Genomic DNA, 19580 nt, shown 5'->3' on the forward strand with positions numbered 1-19580 from the left:
TCCTCCTTTAAGTAGAGGGCCGACTGAGTCCCAGTGCGGAGGCTTGCCCAGCGCTGTTTAATGGTCATGGCTGATTGGGAGGAGGGGCTGGCTGCTCTTCATGACTTGCTCACAAGCTCCGTCCTACCCTCGTATGTCACAGGATACTCTACCAGTGGGGTCGCTGGGATATTTTCAACAAGTGGAGTTGACAGTTTTGCACTCGAGCTGTTGCATTCCTGATGGCCTCAGCATTTGAGCCCTCCCCCACCCCCCACACCTCCGTACCTGCACATGTTAAAAAGTACTTGTTAAAATTAGAATGGCTTGTTGGAATATGTGCTAATTGAATACTAATAACAGCACCGGTAGTGCTCACCACCGCGTTCGTGTTTGAAGGTTATCTGACAGTATTTCTTTTTCTTTTTTTAAAAAAAATATGTTTTTATTGATTTCAGAGAGGAAGGGAGAGGGAAAGAATGATAGAAACATTAGTGATGAGAGAGAATCATTGATTGGCTGCCTCCTGCACACCCCCTACCAGGGATCGAACCGTGAATTCCTGGTTCATAGATCAACACTCAACCACTGAGCCAATCCGACAGTGATTCATTTGATCCTTGTAACACCAGTAGAAACTTTAGATAGAACCGTTCCACAGATAACCCCCACACAATACCCAACTAATAAGCTGTATAGCTGGCACTTGAACCCACCGAGTCTTCTTGTAACTCCCTCAGTGTTTGATTATGGTTTGGGCTTGCCAGGCTGTTACAGGGCAGGTAAGAAGGCGTGCGGTATCTGGAGACAGTACGTGCTCAAGCACGTACCATATTATCCTGATAACGACAGGCCCACGTCGGACTGATGGTCAGCAGGTGTATGCCAGTGCAGTGGCTCTAGTTGTTAAACTGTTGAAATACTTCTGGTTGGTAAATTGCTTTTTCCCAACCTCCCTGAGGGTCCCTCAACACTGCCCTGGCCACTGTTCTCATAGGACGTTCCTGTCTCCCCATATTTCCCACCACAATCCAGCAATTAAAGGGGACATGTCCTAATACAACAGGGGCCTCTGGGGCACAGCTCCAATGTCACGTCACCATCTGTGTCGGTTAATTCCCAGGTAGAACTGATTGCTAAATATTTTTAAATATCATCTTTAAATGTAGGAGTGGAGTAGTAAACAATGTAATTGTTTAGCAATGCAACTTCTATAAATATTGATATAGGTACACTTTTTAAATTGCATTTTTGTTTTGTTCACAGTATACTATTTCTACATCTTTCTTTTTTTTTTTAAACATATGAAAGATCTCGCTTTTGTCTCCCTGTTATGTGAGCATCTGGGTGGCTGGTCTGAGCTGTCAGAAGCCAGTACTTGTCCTCCTTGTTGCTGTACCATGTGCAGCCTCTGCCTGGGAATCCGCGGTGGCAGCATCTACATTCTAGGCAGGATGACAAAAGGGACAAAGGAGTAGAGCCAAAGGCTTGTGGGCGCCATCACCAACAGGAGAGTCCTGGTTGCAGCAGAGTGACACTTTGCCATGTGTCCCGGCATCAGGATCGAGTTCTGTGGCAGGTCCCGCTGGAAGGGGAGGCTGGGATCTTTACTCACGGGGCCTTACGCCCAAGCAGAAACTCTTTCCTTATGGCAAAAGGGGAGAGCTACGCCGAAACCGGTTTGGCTCAGTGGATAGAGCGTCGGCCTGCAGACTGAAGGGTCCCAGGTTCGATTCCGGTCAAGGGCATGTACCTGGGTTGCGGGCACATTCCCCGTAGGAGATGTGCAGGAGGCAGCTGATCGATGGTTCTCTCTCATCGATGTTTCTGACTCTCTATCTCTCTCCCTTCCTCTCTGTAAAGAATCAATAAAATATATTTAAAAAAAAAAAAAAAAGGGGGAGAGCTACTATCGGGCAACAGCCAGCAGTCTCTGGCACAGCTACTAAGCCTGTTGTTTCAGTTATCTTGTTTAGAAAATAAACGATGTGATCTTATTAATTTCCTGAAGAAAATATTGAAAAATTTGGATTTCTTAAGTTATTGGAATAATAAAATGGATATGGTGACTTTTAAAATTTTGTTTTTTTTTTTAATCCTCACCCGAGGAGTAAAGATATTTTTTCCATTGATTTTAGAGAGAGTGGAAGGAGGAGGGTGAAGGATAGGAGTGTGGTCTCATGGTCCAGTTTATATAGGTTCTTAGACTTGTTCCTTGAAAGGACAGTTCACTGAACACTTGTAATTTGCACCTCGAAAGTCAGGTGCCTGATCTTTTAGAAAGAAGCACAGGAAGTGACTAAAGGCCACATTTAACAAGATCTTGGCAGCTGCTTTGTGAAACTGAAAGAACAGGGTTGCTTGGAGACTTTTATTTTTCCTTTCCTTACTGCAGTAGATAACAGCATTTTTATTACAGCTGAGTGATGTCTTACCGGTAGGAGTTGCTTGGTCAGCCCTTTCAGCCAATAATTTTATTCTGAAAATGAGCTGGTTCTATATTTATACCTATACGTTATAAATTTGTGTGGAATTGAAGTACAATTCTTGGCCATTTAAAATGTAGGCCAGGTATATTGTAATTTTACCTTGTGGGGGCTAATGACATTCATTCCTTGAGATTATTTAAGTCCTTATTTTTGAGAAATTAGAAGCAAGTGTGGAACCAAGGTCATACCAAAACGTGATGCCAGGAATAGAACCAGAATTCCTTCCTCACTGCCCTCTCCACTTTGCTGATCTGACCACCCGTGTTGGTATTCCATTTAAATGGTTGAGATGGATGACATGATTTCACATCTTTTTTTTTTTCTTTTTCTGGTTGATGGTAGAGATTTCTGAACTGGAGGAGGAGTTGACTGTTGTGGATAATAAAGCATGATCTGCTTTGGGTGTTCCTTTATTGCATGAGTTCCCTTGTTCTTGGTCAGAGACACACCTGTAGCAAAAAGTACCAAGTCAGGTAAGAACTGGAACCCTCAGGCTCCAACCTCACAGGAGTCTCATAGTCACTGGAAACTGGATTCAGTTCTGGCATGTTTCTCCAAAGAGACAGGAAAAAAGTTTTTTTTAGTGAAATTCTGGAAAGGTCAGGACAAAACTTACTGATTTTTGATACAGATAAAGGCAACAAGTATTTTTGGGCCCCTGTGAGATGCATCTCAAACCCATAGACCTTAATTAGAACCAACCACCTTCTTGTAATATACTTTAAAAAATAAATCCTTGCCCGAGGATGTTTTCACTGATTTCAGAGAGAAAGAGAGGAAGGGAGAGGTAGAGAGAGAGAGAGAAGCATCCATGAGAGAGAGAAACATCCATCAGTTGCCTCTCATACATGCCCGACCCGGGATCAAACGCATAATTTGAGCATGTGCCCTGACTGGGAATCGAACTGGCGACCCTTTGGTGCATTGGACGAAGCTCCAACCAACTGAGCCACACCCGCCAGGGCAGAAGATGCTCTTTTTTAAAAAGATGGGTAGATCAAAGTGCTTCAGTGATGTTTTTGTCCAAACAAGCAGAAAGGAGAGTGTGGGTTTTGTGGTTTAGAGTAAGATCAGAGAGTGCAGGGCACAGCTCCTGTTTCGTCACTTACCATCCGTGTGACCTTGAGCACGTGGCTTGTCCTCTCTGAACCTGCATCGACATTTGTGAAGTGGGTGGTGGAAATAGTGTCTACTTCCTGATAAACTTCGAGCACAGTGCCTAATATAAGAGCAGGGGAGAGGAGAGCTGCCAGGGTATTGCTAACAATGACAGGTTGTTTGCCTTCATTTGCAGGTAGGGGATATGTTTTTTATTATGTGATTTCTTGGAAGGTTATGAGAAATCTAGTCTTTTGAAAGTGAGATTTATAATTCACAGAGAAAAGGGAGCCTCGGCCTTCTAATCAGATTTCTGTATGTGAAAGCTCAAGGCTAGGAGGTAAGCAGATTTGTTCCACTGTGAATTGTAACTCATACTTGCCCAACTGGATCAGCCAGTTTGTATAGTTAAATAGGTTTTGAATTTTCTTGGCCAAACACCCTTGAGGTTACAAAAATAAAATAGGACGACTTTTCTGCCCTCAAGGAGTTTATAGCCCACTGAAGGGGAGCGGGGAGAAAGCCTGTCCAGGCAAGTTTACTTTGGAAAAAGTGAAAGTTGAGCTCAGGGTCTTGAAGGCAAATCCATATGGAAAGCGTGGAGCTGGGGTTTGGAAATTGTTGGTAAGGAGAGCTCTCGTGAGGTGGGGGCAGGATGGCAGGAAGCACAGTGAGCAAAGGCACCAAGCAAGGCCTTTGTGTGCCCGGAAGTGAGGAGAGTTGGGGCAACTGATGGTAGGTGGCCGGGGTGTGGCCAGATGGCGGAGGGATGGCTACCAGTTGTATTGGGAAGGGTACGGCATGTGGGAAGGGTATGGGGCTTGAAGTCCTACCCATGTCAGGTAATGTCTGAGCCTTGGTTTATTCGTCTCTAAGTTGCTGAGACATATCTGAATAGAAGTGTATGTGAAGGACTTGTAATTACAGAGTGTCATAGTTGGCTCACTGCTCAGGGTGCTGCCCTTCTTGTGAAAAAGAGCATTGGGCTGCCTGAGGAGTAGCCACCTAGGGTTGCAGTGAAGAGTCCTGGTGCCTAATCTTACTGCTGAGACTGTGGAGGGATTTGACATTCTGGGGAGTCCTCTCAAACGATACAATGGAATATCGTTTTGGTTTGATTCAGAAAGAGGTGGAATATAGTCACTTTCCTTGTCCATCTTTCTCCTCCTACTAGTTCTTTGCAGGTGGTTAGTTGTTTTGATTATGAAGGCGATAATGCAGGCCGTGTAGTTCACTGTGACCTGGGCAGGTCCTTTATGAACCATCATCCTTGTTTCCCTAAAACTGGGGGCTCAGATGAGTTCAAACTGGGCTCCTTGACACCAGGGAGTAGTTGGGGCGGCAGGCAGCAGATCTGCCCAAAGGGATACCAGGGTGCAGTAATATTTGCTAATGCTCAGGACCGCTGAGTGTCAATATTGGTGAATGCAGAGATCTCAGGTATATTTCTTCAATCATATATATATATCAGTAAATAATAATATATATTATTATTATTATTATTATTATTATTATTATTTACTGATTTTCTGGTTGCAGAGGAGAGAGAATCAGGCCAGGCCCTCTCTCCCCTGAGAGGAACTTGGCACAGGCAGAGATGCACAGTTTGGGTGAAAGCGCAAACAAGCTTTAATGCCTGCTCTTCTTCTCTTCACCAGGTGGAGCAGGGAGGGGAGGAAAGGGCAGAACCCCTCCGCCATCTCGCCAGGCTACCAGGTTTGCTGCTGGTAGCCAGGGGATGGTGGAAGGGTGTGGCATTCCCTCTTGACCACTGTCCCTGGGAAAGCAGGCACTTCCCTCTCCAGCTGGAGGTGGGACAGTGCTGCTGTCAGTGGACAACTGGAGAGTCCCCTGGTTGGGGAGAAGGGCTCTCATAAAACCGGCGGAGCTTGGTGACCAGACAGGCTGCTCCTCTAAAGACTGAGTACAGGGCCTCCCAGGCCAAAGCACTCACAGTGCCTGTGGAACCACGGCCAGATCTGGCCACGCCATTGGAATTCCAAGCAGGGCATCATTACATTCAAGTGGCTGCATGAGTCAGTTGCTTTGCCAGCTTTATATCTGAGGCTGGGGTGACCGTGTAATGTGTCTTCCACACTAGGGCATTTTTTGAGAATGAAAGGGGGCCCAGGACAAAGGTCCTGGGGGAGTTTGTATGTATGGTCAGCCTGGCTAAGGACTGCAGGCTTTAACCACTCTGTGCTTTGTGGATAGTCCGATGACCAAAACTGGCTCAGTACAACATGGCCTTTGTGCAGAAGAGCCTAGAGCTTGCAGGAGAGAAGGCATGGCCCAGGGCCTTTCTTACGATGTCTGTCCAAAGCGCCATGTTCTCCGATTTGGGGGTCTTGAAGAGCTGTTTGCTGTACACCCTTGAATATAAGACAAGATTTCTTTTCACCCCAAAACTATCCTGCCTTATATCTGAGCCTTATAAAACCATCCTCCTGTGACAGCTGCCCTCTTGATTACTTTATTGTGAACCACAAAGTTCTGTTATAAACACATTAGCCTAAAAGGACCATAATCAGTTGTAATTGTGGATGTGGAAAGAGGTTAAATTTGGTTTTAAAATATTTTAAATAAAATAAACTGATTTAAAGAAGTGAACTAAATTTCTTTTCCTCCATTTGGTAACGATTCTTCAGGATTTGGCATCCAGATTGCAAGTCATGGATATTGCTATAAACTTTAACATGTCCTGGAAGTGCTCTGGAAAACGGGCTCAGACATTGCTTTTAGGAAGTAATGTCAAAGAAACATAGGAAGTTTGAACAAAATCACTTCATGAAATACAAATAAAACTATTTTAAGAGAATGTTTAATATGTTATCTTACACTTTTATATAAATGATCAAATGTTGTCAATCAACTATTTCATCTACATCATAAAAGCCTAAATATACAAAGTGGCAAAACAGCACACCTTTTTTGGATTTTTTTCTGTGGAAAGAGTCTTATGTGTGTAGGCCTGCACCTGGCGTGTGAGGGGTGGTAGCAGCGCTAAAGAGACGTGTCAACAGCTGGGAAGGACATTGCCTTCAACTGCGGGGGAACTAGGCTGCGATGAAAATCTGATTCCTTCAAGATACTGGATTTTGACTTGGGATTCCAGGTGGTACTCTGGGTGTACTTCCCTCCAGGCTCCTCAGGGCTCCGTGGTGGCTGGGAGATTACCGGAAGGCAACGAAAGGCAGAAAGCAGGTGGGCTCTGCTTTGCGACCTTATTACAGAAAGGAGTCACAATCAGGTGGGGACTGAGAATGTAGGGGGGTTGTCCCCAGTGGCCACCTGGGGGTTATCAGAGAGGCGTGGCCTGGGAAGGAGGCGGGGCCTGGGAAGGAGGCGTGGCTCTGGAACGAAGGTCTTTGTGGAGGTCCACAGACGCCACATGACACCCTCATCCACTAACTCTGCAGAGTACAGGCTGCTGGCATTTATTATTCTAGCCAGAAACAAAACAAAAACCCATAACACTTCTTTGGCAGGGAGAGGGATGGAAATGTTGACATGTGCATGTTTTACAAAGCTTAAATCAGTTATAACTCAACTAAAAATAAAAAAGAATGGATTCCTGTAGAAGAGGCGAGGGAGGCAGTGACATTGTTTTCAAAAAGGGTAGGATGAAGCCTCCCTCCTCCGGCGTTAGAGGAGTGGTCTGCAGCCTGACAGCAGCTCCCTACCCTCAGCCTGAAGGGAAAACCTCCGGCAGCAGGCCCCTCCCAGGGCTCCCTTTCAGAACTCCTGCTCTGCCGAGACCCAGCCAGAAAGGGGCCTTTTCCCACAACAGCCAAACAGGAGAACCAAGGATGAGAGCCAGCAGCAGAAAAGGTGGCTGAAGTAACCCACAGAAAAACGGGAAGAAACAGATGATCCAGGGACAGGAAGAGAACTGGGGAGGGGAGAGACTTCTAGGTAAAATACTGAAATACTCAGAATTTTGAGAACATACTAAATTCACAAAAGAAGAATAGGATGCATTATGTAAAAGACACAATCAGAATGAAAAGCTTTTGGAGATTACAAGTGCTGACATTTACATTTTTATTGAATTTAAATTTAATTGAAATTTAAAATAGAAGGACTGGGAAATAAAGTTGAAAAATCCCAGAACCACAGAGAGGAGAGGAAAAAGAGAAGGTAGATTCATCCAAAGATAATGGAATGAGGGAAATGATCAATGCAGGGTGGGTGTTTCCTGGAAAGTGATGTGCCGAGTCTATAAACCGAGAGAGGCCGCACAGTGCCCAGTGAGCGAATAAAGGCTCCCACACAGACACTGTCCTGCTGTTCAGAACACCTGGGGCAAAGTGGAGAGCCTCAGAGTCGCCCTCAAAGAAATGAAAATTGGACTTAACATCAGGATTTTTATTGGCATCGCTGGATACTAGAAAGAATTAGAGTTTTAACATCAAAGAAAATGTTTTTCCCTGGTGTCCTACACCTAAACTATCCAGTTGGGGAGAGTGGAATAATGACATTTTTGTCTATGCAGGGATTCAGTTTACCTTTCATATAGTGTTCCTTAGGGTGTTATTTAAGAAAGTAATTCAGCCCTAACCGGTTTGGCTCAGTGGATAGAGCCTGTGGACTGAAGGGTCCCAGGTTAGATTCTGGTCAAGGGCATGTACCTTAATTGCGGGCACATCCCCAGTAGAGGCGTGCAGGAGGCAGCTGATCAATGTTTCTCTCTCATTGATGATTGTAACTCTCTATCCCTCTCCCTTCCTCTCTGTAAAAAATCAATAAAATATATATATTTTTTAAAAAGTAATTCAAATAAGAGGAAAATGTGGGAACCCAGGTCAAAGCAGATCAACCCAGGAGGGCAGGGAGGGAAGTCCCAGGAGGACCCTGTAGCAGGCCTAGAGGAGCAATCTGGGTGGTAGCAGGAGGTGCAAGGGCTCTGAGAAGGAAACTGGGACCAAGGAGGTCCCGATTCCATGCAGGTATGACTGGGAGCATAGGAGAGATTGAGGCTAGAATAAACAATGTAAGGAGAAGGAAAGGCAATGAGAAAGGAAAGCCAAGAAAAGCAAAAGTCATGGTCCAAATGCGAAGTACACCAATTGATAGAATGTAAGATAAGTCTGACCTTGATGCTAGGAACAGTTTCCTTTGAGGTCGAGGGCTTCTGATACTGGTCTCAGATAGAAAGAGGATCATTTCAGTGCAGTTTGGTTCAGCACTGAATAATATTTACCTGTTTGCATTAAAGAACAGATGACCAAATTGTGGTTACATGACAAAATTTAAGTGGTAATGGCTCTGATAATGTAAAAGTATAGCTAACAGACGGTTGGTCTTGGAGAAACCAAGAGGAAAGTTTGGGAGAAAGGGTTAGATTGCTGATAGCGTCATGTCACCGCCTGGGGAATGGAGAGGTTGTGTTAGAAGTCGATGAAGGGAAAAGTAGAGGTTAACATGCATTATTTAAAACTTAAAGGGTAGCAAGAAGAAGAACTAAAGTAATGTAGTTATTAAACATAGACAAAATAGCAAGTAGTTTAAGTTCTTTTCATATTGTGGGGTCAACAAGTATCGCTTAAAGCTGATATATCAAGAAATAAATGTATAAACAATATCTAGAGTTAAAAGTAAATTCAGAAATTTAAACAAAAACTTTGCCCAGAGAGTGGGGCTTGGGATGAGTTTGGAGTCCGTTGCTTTCCATTGTAAGTTCTTTCTTTTTTATTTGTATTTTTTACTTTAACAAAAATTAAAAAAAACTAACTTTGAAGATGGGTTAAATGAAGAGGTAACAGTTGAAATGGTTAACGCCATCTCCTAATTTTTTAAGGCTTAATTTGGACAAACTAAGAAGGCTAGGCTGTGTTTTAAATTAAGCAATAATAGTGTCCTTGTCCTAATGAAGCAATATTTCATGTTTCCTGAGACAAAGTTGCATGGCTGGAGGCAGGATCTTTAATCCTTGAGGAAATGAATTATTGCCAAAAACAATGAAGCAAAGCTGCTATTGTCCCCAGAGTTTGGAAAGTGCCCCAGTATTTAAGGCTTTTGGTTGAAGTAGTTATATAAAAGTATGCTAATTGGGTGAGAACTTGACTATAGGAAACAGGAGTGTGGCTTATTTGAATAAGTTTGTTGAAATAACCTTGTGGTTAATAGCAAGATAGGGAATCCTGAATCTTTGTGCGGAGAATTCTGATCTAGACTCAAAGACTTGAATTAATATTATATTCTCAGTTACAGTCTCACTTGTGTAGTTAGCCTTTTACATTTCATTTTACTATTTCAAGTATTATTCCTCATCAGTTTTGTCGTGTATTCTATTTTTTATTTTTGTTAATCCTCACCCGAGGATATTTTTTTCTATTGATTTTTAGAGAGAGTGGAAGGGAGGGAGAGACACTGAGAGAGAAACATCGATGTGAGAAACATCGATTGGTTACCTCCTGCATGCGCCCCGACCAGGGCCAGAGATTGAGTCTGCAATCCAGGTACGTGCCCTTGACTGGAATTGAACCCGGGACCCTTCAGTCTGCCGGCTGACGTTCTATCTACTGAGCCAAACCAGCTAGGGCTTGTTCTGTCTTCTAAATGTGGGTTTTCAATACGTTGGAATCCCCGGGCAGTTTTTATGTCAGTACCACTTTAAAATAGTGGAGGTCATTGTCCACTGCCGTGTGGAAAGCAATTTCAGAAATAATTTTTCCTGTTCCTCTGGTGTCTAAAACTATCTTAGTTTAAACCCAAATTCTTACCCTTCCTTGATGTAGTTTTCCTTTGGACCTGATATGGAAATAGGCTTCTTAGACGCTGTTCTGTTCATTTCCACTACTTTCCATTGGAGGCCATAATTTATCGCTTAGTCCCTGTCACTCTGAACGTTGTTACTGTAGTTCTGGATTCCTCCACACGTGCTGGGTGGGTCAGTACTAAGAGCAGCTGCTATTGCTGTGGTTCTTAAAAGAAATGAGCTGAACAGCCCGGCAGCTGCTGCCCGGGTGCCAGGAGCTGCTGTGGGTATCTTCCCGTGGTGCCCTGCCCAGAGATGCCTGCTGCTCTCTGAATCCACCATCAAAGGGCATTGGGGGCAAAGGGAAGGAAGCTGGGGTTTGAGCAGAAACTGGGTGTTGGTGTGGCCCGAGGGTCCCCTAGATCAGTGATGGCGAACCTATGACACGCGTGTCAGAGGTGACACACGAAGTCATTTCTTCGGTTGATTTTTCTTTGTTAAATGGCATTTAAATATATAAAATAAATATCAAAAATATGTCTTTGTTTTACTATGGTTGCAAATATCAAAAAATTTCTATATGTGACACGGCACCGGAGTTAAGTTAGGGTTTTTCAAAATGCTGACACGCCGAGCTCAAAAGGTTTGCCATCACTGCACTAGATGCAGACTGTCCCTCCGGGAGCTGCGCCCTCCCTGCTGGCTCAGGAGCTGGCTTTGTTCCAAATGGCGTAGACCAGGGTCCTGAAGGACTTGGGTTAGGAAGTAGATGGGTTGCACCAGGGACGGTGTCATTGACTGGACACAGCTCTGTTTTTGATTTGTTCTTGCCAGACGCAGCCTCAGCTAATGGCTGTGTCTTCCTGTGATGAAGGCTGGTTCTGAGCAGAATGAAGAGTTTGCCTATTTCCTGAACCAGAGAGAGCAGCTTTAGCTTTACTGCAAGGATTAAGACACCTGCCAATTGTTGAGATTGGTTGGGGTGACTGTGTTCTCTCATTAAGGTGGTACCTTACGTTTTCCATGACTCTGATTTTATCTGACTTAACCCCTCCCCCCAATCATTGTTTTGCTGATTTTCCTGTATGTGTGGTCCCAGGGACACCCCCTCGCCCCATGAGTGTCTGCTCTTCTTCCTTTGGCTGCCAGGGCCTGGGCCTAAGGCCACAGAGCACCCTGCCTTCTTCCATCCCAGGTGGTGCCTTAGCCGCAAGGGTAAGGGACTCAGTGGAAGATGGAGGTGTACCAAGTAGGGAGAAACCTTAGGACGCAGCCAAGAGAAAAGGGGCTGGGAGGAAATGCTGCTCTGTAAATGGAATAATCTCTGCAGCTCTTTACACAACGTGATGCAAGGAAACACCTGTCTCCCGCAGGGCACAGCAGGCAGCGGAAGTGTGGGGCTCCGTGGCTCCATCTCATCACTGCTATTCCTCTGGCTCCTTCCCTCTCGGCCTTCCCTCTGGCTCTCAGCTCCTCACCTGGCCCCTCCAGCTCCACTGTTAGCTCTGGGTGATACCTTCCTCCCAGGCAGGCTTTGGCGCCCTCCTCTGGCTGCGCACAGCACTCTGGCCCGCCCTCGCCTTTCCTCTACCTTCCTGTGGTTTAATGACCAGCTTATGGCTCTGGCTCCACAAGGGACAGTTTGGCAGGAAGAGGAGGGGATGAGTCCTTATTCAGCCTAGGAGGCTCTTGACTGTGGAATGAATAAGCGAAGGAATGAGCAAGTACAGTACACAGGAAACAACAAGCCCCGTACCTGCCCCAGGTAGGTTGCCAGCCTCCTTGGGCGTGGCCGAGGAGGAGAGGAGGTGGTCAGAGGAGATACAGTAATAATCTTGGAACTCTGGGCTGCTCCTTCGAGCCTTCCGGTGGGAGTTGGTTACCTTTACAGGAAATCTCTTCCCCGATCTTCACCCCGCCCACTCGTGCTGTGGCGCTGCCTTCCCTGCTGCCTTCCCGCATTGAGTCTTGCATACAGTGCAGGTCTTATTTCAGTGTTTCATCTGGGTAGGGTTTGCCCTTTCAGCGGGTGGTAAATGCCTTAACGTCCTGCGTTCTAGTTCCTAGGAAGCCTTTTAAAAGGACGGAGAAAGCATTGCTCCAAAGTAATTTTTGTCTTGGCTACCAACTAGTTGTGAGATCTTAAGGCAGAGCAATCACCCTCCTTCCACAGGTCTCCGTTCTCCACCCGTCTAGCTAGAGGCGGGATGTGCTCTGTGCTTCCAGTGCTCACACCTCGTGACTCTGTGATTCTGACCCCACACCTGGCACATCCCTGCCAGGACCTGGAACACGGTTCCGTCCCCACACCTGCCAGGTAATTGAACCTGTTTGCTCACAGTCCAGGCCAGGTCACCTCTCAGCTATTTGTCAGAGCTCCTGGGATCATGGACATGAATGGAATAGGTGTGGGGCGGCTCCATGGAGACCCCTGTGGCCCTTGGCCTTGCCTTTGCCAAGAAGTTCCAGGCACCAAGGACTCCGCCTCGGTCCTGCTCAGACTCAGTTCCAGTTCTGAACCTTGGTGTGATTAGTTTCGTCCCTTCAAGAGCAGGGAGGATTGGAGGTGGCGGCTGACTGGGCCACCATGCAGGGGTCTGGGAGCAACGATGGTGTTAGGGATGCGTGTTCTCATGTGAGTCACGCCTCACTCGGTCTATAAGACCCTGCTTCACTGGCTCTTCCTGGCCACAGCCTGGTTCCCCTCTGTTTTCTGAGTGCATTTTCTACCTGTTGCACCCACTGCATTGCATTGGTTAAAAAAAATTCATTCAGTCCTTCAGTGGGATCACAGCAGAGGCAGGGTAGGGACTGTTTGCTTTGTGGGTTGAGTTTTTTGCTTCTGTGTCTGAGGTTTGTGGATTTCTTGAGGCCAGGAGTGGCTTGTTTTCTGTTTGGGGGAATTGGTAGTTTGTTCATATTCGTTTTCTCGGCTCTTTTCCTCAGTTCCAGCCTCATTTCTCTCGGTCCAGTCAGGAGTGTGTTCTTTCTTTAAGCATTTGTCCCCACCAGTCAGCGAGATCCCAAAGATTGTAAAGCTGCTGGTGAGTAAAGAGCGTTAGCAAAAGGAACCCAGCAGAAAGGTTGTGGGTCTCCAAGGATCCCTCCTGGCTGTGAAACTGTGAGATTTTGAGGATTGTGTGTTTGGGTTAGGGGCCCCTCTTAGAGGAGATAGCACGAACACTGGGGTGGGAAGAAAGAAGCAATATTATGATGACTAGTACATACACGGAACCACCCAGACCCTCCCTGAATCCTTTATGCAAGACCGATCGGGTGATAGTGGAGGAGTTTGTCGGAGATGGTAAGATTGCCAAGATTAGTAAGAATTGATGGGGAAAGAGGCCAACACTGCAAAAGAGAGGAATTCATTGAGTTTTATCTTGGGCAAAGGTTAGGTGCTAAATCAGTATTAAAAAAAGTAAACATGCATATTAAAATTTTTACAAGTTTATTTGAGCAAAAATGGATTCAAATCGCCAAAATGGAAGAGGTTAGGAGTGCTCCAGCCATAGGAAGTGAGGGAAAGATTGATACAGATAAAGCAAGGAAGCAAAGAAAGGAGAGGACTTGATCAGGTATAGGTTAAAGCCTCCTTGGCTGTTTGTGATTGGTTGTCCTTGGGGTTTGACTTGGTAACCTTGAAACATTTACAAGCTTAGATTTCTTTTTTTTCCTCACGTAGGCCACCATGACATTAGAGCCATGCCAGTCTATTAGCTTTCTGGTTTAACTCACTTAACAATACAGAAGCTGAAATCAAGGGTATAGTAAAAATTACCTTTGAAAAATACCTCAGGAAGACACAGTACATATTAGAAATTGACATTTTATATCACTTGTTATGTTTAATGTGATAATTTCCCCCCTTCCATTGTGAGACTGTTGGTTTTGTCTCTTGAGTTCCATAGGATCACCTTGCAGTGGTTCTCAACCTTCTGGCCCTTTAAATACAGTTCCTCATGTTGTGACCCAACCATAAAATTATTTTCGTTGCTACTTCATAACTGTAATGTTGCTACTGTTATGAATTGTAATGTAAATACCTGATATGCAGGATGGTCTTAGGCGACCCCTGTGAAAGGGTCGTTCGAACACCAAAGGGGTCGCGACCCACAGGTTGAGAACCGCTGCTCTAAATGAGTGAGAAACATCAATCAGCCGCCTCCTGCACACCCCCCACTGGGGATGTGCCCGCAGCCAAGGTACATGCCCTTGACCGGAATTGAACCTGGGACCCTTCAGTCCGCAGGCCGACGCTCTCTCTAGCCACTGCCAAACCGGTTAGGGCTGCAGGATGGTCTTAGGTGACCCCTGTGAAAGGGTCGTTGGACCGCCAAAGGGGTCGCGACCCACAGGTTGAGAACTGCTGGCTTAGGTGAAGGGGTCATGTTCTATGAAAACTGTCTTTTAAAACAACAGAATCGTACTCGTGAGAGAGCTGCTGCTACTAGGAGCGATGGGAGAGATGGACGTATTTTTTGTTTGGTTTCAGCAGCCCCTCTCCTTGTGCTTGACTTGCGTAGTGTGTGTGTTGCATGTGTGTGTGTTGCAGTCACAGGACTCTACCTTTGCTCCCCTCCCTGCCTAGACTGCAGAGACTTAGCGGACTCCTTGACAAAGCGTAAGCCCAATATCTTGGTACTGACTCGTTGAGATGTATTAAACTCACAGCTCCAATTCTCTGTTTTGTCCACAGGTTGCTGGTGGGGGCCCCTCGGGCAGTGGCCCTTCCGCTGCAGAGGGCCAACCGGACAGGAGGCTTGTACAGCTGCGACATCACCTCTCGGGACCCGTGCACACGGATTGAATTTGACAACGATGGTGTGTTCTGCGCGCTCTCAGTGTTCCCTGGGCCAGCTCCTCGGTATCCCACTTGCCCTTTCCATGAGGAAGGGAAGGGGGACCAGCAAGCATTCTTGGAGAGAGGGTGGCCACTTTTTATTGCATCAGCCTTAACTGTTTCTTGTTTGCCCTGAAAACATTTACTACTTTCTAAATCCCATTGAGATGGACAATATTGCTGCTCCTCCTAGCCCTGATACGGTGTATTGATGCTGCCACCTAGCGACGTGTTGAAGTTCTACAGGAGGCTGTTGAAAAGCTGAATTCAGAGCAGGGAAGAGAATTGAATGTGCATGTCTTGTACATAGCAGCCCAAAGTTCTCTCTTGCCGTTAAGTATTTGGGAGAAAGCCGATTTTAAATTTCAGATCTCTCTGAAATGAGCCGACCAACATGGGTAAATTTTGCCCTACTGTCTCAGGTACAGGCTGGTTTTGTGAGGACTGTATGTTGGGCAGAGCAATTATTAGCGACTGAGAAGCTCCAACCAAACCTCATTTGACATACGTGGTCTGAGTAGATTTGTAGATTCATGTTTTATTTTTATGTTCTTCTCGTGCTTTTTCATCTTTTAGAACTGACTTTTTTTCTGATTAGAAAATAATACATGTTAATTATGGGAAACTTGTAAGCGGCAGCGACCTATAAAGAAAACCCACTGGTAATGTAGACAGAATCGCTTTTTATTTAACATTTGGCATTTCCCTTCTGTCTACTTGACGTTGTTTAGTTTCCATAGTTTTGTAATGATTCGAGATTGAAGATTGTTGCCTGCCATGCTTCTCATTGAGGAAGGGCAAAAATTTGGATAGAAGGTCATACAGTAAATTCAGATTGATATTGAAATGAGCACATGGTGATATTCGTGGTTTCTTTCTTTTGGGGGGCAGAAGGAGTGAAAAGAAATACACCCCTTTCTTTCTTGGCATCGATAGAAAAATACAAAATGAACCTGAGGAGAACAGCTCGTGCTGCATGGAGCAGATTTGGGAGTGTGTAGAGAAGCGTACACTTCCTGTTAGTTTGGATGGTAGTTGGATTTTGGAAGCTGGAAGTCTTAACGTTTCAAATACCTCTCTGTACTTGGGACACTGGGTGTCAGAGGGTGAAGGGCCACCTGGTAAGCCTATGTATGTTTTGTAAAGAATTTTATGCAAGTGTCTTACCAACAATCACCCATCTGTTTTCTTAAGATGAGAAGTAATTTTTCGGGACCGAGTAGCTGAATTTACTAAGTAGTTACACTCGGAGTCAACGCTGTTTAGAAAAGTGTCTTGTGTTTTTGTTCATCTGTTGGTTCATTGCCTGTTTCAGTCACTGTGAAGTCCTAACTGTGTGACCTGTGCTGCTTCCCACAGCCGACCCTACCTCGGAAAGCAAGGAAGACCAGTGGATGGGGGTCACGGTGCAGAGCCAGGGTCCCGGCGGCAAAGTGGTGGTGAGTAGAGGAGCGTGTTCATCCCACAGTGTCCCAGTGCCCCGCTCACCGCAGTGAGCACAGCAGTGCTTTTCTTTAGAGCATTCAAATTCAAAGAACTTATTAACAAAATTCCATTGACTATCTCAATCTCTAGATGGTCTTAGGATAAAAAAAGCAAAACAAAGCTGGACATGGCCCCAGGAACCATGTACTTTTACAGATGAGGAATAAAAAATATGGGAATGGTCATGGGAAGTAAGGTCAGATTGTTTAAACTCCCATGATTTATTCTGAGCTTCTTCGAGTAGAAGTGGTAGGGAAAATGAGAGGGTCTGTTAGATGGATTGTGCTGAGTGACCTGGGAAGTGACCCCCAGGCTGGAGTATGATGATGATCTTTTTGTGTCTCCTTCAAAATATGATCGCTATAACAAATGTATCTAGAATTTGGAGAAAAAATGAGAATTTTACTGGACATTGAATATTGATATTGAAGGGCTGATTTATGGGACATAGACTTGGATGTTGTCAAGTATTTTCAGCCTGTATTGCGTGGGTGCAGCTTTGAATACCCTGTAAAACTATAGAGATGATTTCATCTCTCCCAGCAGTGTAATTCTCCCTGCCTTATAGGATAAACTACCTCAGAGCTTAGGTTATAAATTAGGATTTAGGATTATAAGGGAGTAGTATGGGTAACAGGAAAATGTCTGGTTTGGCTATGTTTGCCTGATTCCTATGAAAACGTGCCCATGGTTTCTCTCCTCTGCAACAGGCTATTTTCAGAAACATACTGATGTGAAGGTTTATACAGCCACTAAGCCAATTAAATTAAGAAAATGAAATAAAGTGTTTCCATTGTTCATGCTCTGGCATGAGCTAAATTTATAAATAAATTACCTGCGCATTACAGATTGGCATTCAGTGTTCAGATCGGACATTATTCTTTGGGTGAAAATAAGACAGAAATCCTATGGTTTCTATGGATAAAGGTCTTCTTAGTGACACTTTGGGGGAAGACTTACTGGTTTCGGATCCAATCCCAGGATGAGGGCACATTTAACATCCTTTTTATTGTTGACAATTGTATCCATTTGTAATGAAAACCATAAGGTTTGTAGACATGCGTGGGCTACTTTATTCCATCTGTTTGCAGACATGTGCTCATCGATATGAAAAAAGACAACACGTTAACACGAAGCAGGAATCCCGAGACATCTTTGGAAGGTGTTATGTCCTGAGTCAGAACCTCAGGATTGAAGATGAGATGGATGGAGGAGACTGGAGTTTCTGTGATGGCCGACTGAGAGGCCATGAAAAGTTTGGTTCTTGCCAGCAAGGCGTAGCAGCTACTTTTACTAAAGACTTTCACTACATTGTATTCGGAGCCCCGGGAACCTATAACTGGAAAGGTATGACGTGTGTGTTTATAGAAATAGAGGTTAGAGTGACTATATTTCTATGATATGCACCAAGGTTTGGTAAACTTTAAATTAAAACAAAATGTGTTATAATGTGCTTTTAAGTAGGGGAGGATATTAAAATCTCTAAATCATATGACTTAAAAACGAATAATGGTGCAAGTGTATGTTTTAAGAGATTTTTTTTCCTCCACCAGCAATTTACATGAATACAAGTAGTTAACTTTTTCTGTGAGTATATGATAATTAACATTAGTAGTTTAACATTAGTAGTATTGCTGTTTTATATTTGTTAAGGTAGTGATCTGAAAACGGATAAGAATTGAGTCTGTCAAGTGCAAATAACAGTGTGTTAATATAGACATTCCTTTCATTTTATGCTATCTTAAAAGGCTGTCTTTGGCTAATAGACTTAGAAGGGTAGATGGCAGATTAGGGAATTTTGAGATGATGATTTCAGATAATTTGCAGAAAAGTTGTTTAATGGTATTGTTTAATTATCAATGTGATGTAGTGAAAGGAGGCATGGGGAGGGGGAAGAATGGCCCACATTTTAAGGAAGTCATTAAGATAAATTTTATGTTATAACATTTTCACTAGTCAGGAAAACTTTTCCTTTCCATTAAAAAACTTCCAAGTTTTTAAGTTCCTGTTAGATACAATCCTTGAGAACACTTACCCTGTATGTGATCCGTAGTGACCTTGGGCAGCAGTATCCTTTGTCCCCCTCCTCTCCCCAATCAAATCATAACGGTATTTGTCAGGTTATTTCGATCTAATCAAAACAACACGTTTAATTTAGAAGTAGTTTTATTTTAGGGAGAACAGATACAATAAAAACACCCAGCAATTATGTATGCTTTCATTTACGGGAAACATGTCTTGTTGTTTTATTAACCCTGACTTAGAAGGTTACTCTTTTTAAAAAGTCACATAGTGGGCTTATTATAGAAAATCTTTTTAATGAATAATTTTAAAAAATGAAATATTGGTTAAAGTGGAGAACAGATCAAAATATTAATTTCATCTTACACTACAGTAAAGAAGGTAACAATTTTGGATTATAGAAAATGTAAAGTATCATCAGGTTCATATCATTTTTAAAATATTGTTTTCTGTAGATTTAGTTAACTTTCCATTTTCACCTACTTTCATGGCATTTTAAAGATAATTCATGAAAATGCATGGGCCATTTTTTTTTATTACAGGAACAACTTTCTTTGACATAAAAATTTACATGTACATAATTTTTAACTTCAGTAACCTCAGAAGTCATTTATTTTTTTCTGCCTTTTCTTCCTCCTAACTTTTCTTGCTGTACTTAGTATGATAACATGAGGAATGTTTTATTAGGTTCCACCTGTTTTATTTTGTTTCATCTTCACTTTTTGTTGTTGTTTTTTACCATTTCATTCCTGTAGGGATTGTTCGCGTAGAACAAAAGAATAACACTTTTTTTGACATGAACATCTTTGAAGATGGGCCTTATGAAGTTGGTGGAGAGACTGACCATGACGAGAGTCTAGTTCCTGTTCCTGCTAACAGTTACTTAGGTAGGAATGAGAGGAGACGGCACGTCTACCTTTGTAGAGACCTCTGGGAGACACTGCCCTCCCGAGACCTTGGCCTT

At 44.0% G+C, this 19580-nt stretch overlaps 1 protein-coding gene across 5 annotated transcripts in view; it reads left to right on the top strand.

Moving 5' to 3' along the window:
* ITGA6 (integrin, alpha 6) overlaps positions 1-19580 on the top strand; it is a 69708-nt gene that overhangs the window by 17179 nt on the left and 32949 nt on the right. For 4 of the 5 annotated variants that reach the window (XM_014545930.1, XM_005857585.2, XM_014545919.1 and 1 more), the window contains exons 2-5: positions 14966-15090; positions 16469-16548; positions 17686-17941; positions 19372-19503. In XM_014545930.1, coding sequence (XP_014401416.1) covers positions 14966-15090; positions 16469-16548; positions 17686-17941; positions 19372-19503 — 593 coding nt within the window. Of the gene's footprint in view, positions 1-14965; positions 15091-16424; positions 16549-17685; positions 17942-19371; positions 19504-19580 lie in introns of those variants that run through there. The other variant, XM_014545933.1, reaches the window with a different exon arrangement.

This window comes from Myotis brandtii, unplaced genomic scaffold (assembly GCF_000412655.1).
Source record: "Myotis brandtii unplaced genomic scaffold, ASM41265v1 scaffold112, whole genome shotgun sequence".
NCBI lineage: Eukaryota > Metazoa > Chordata > Mammalia > Chiroptera > Vespertilionidae > Myotis > Myotis brandtii.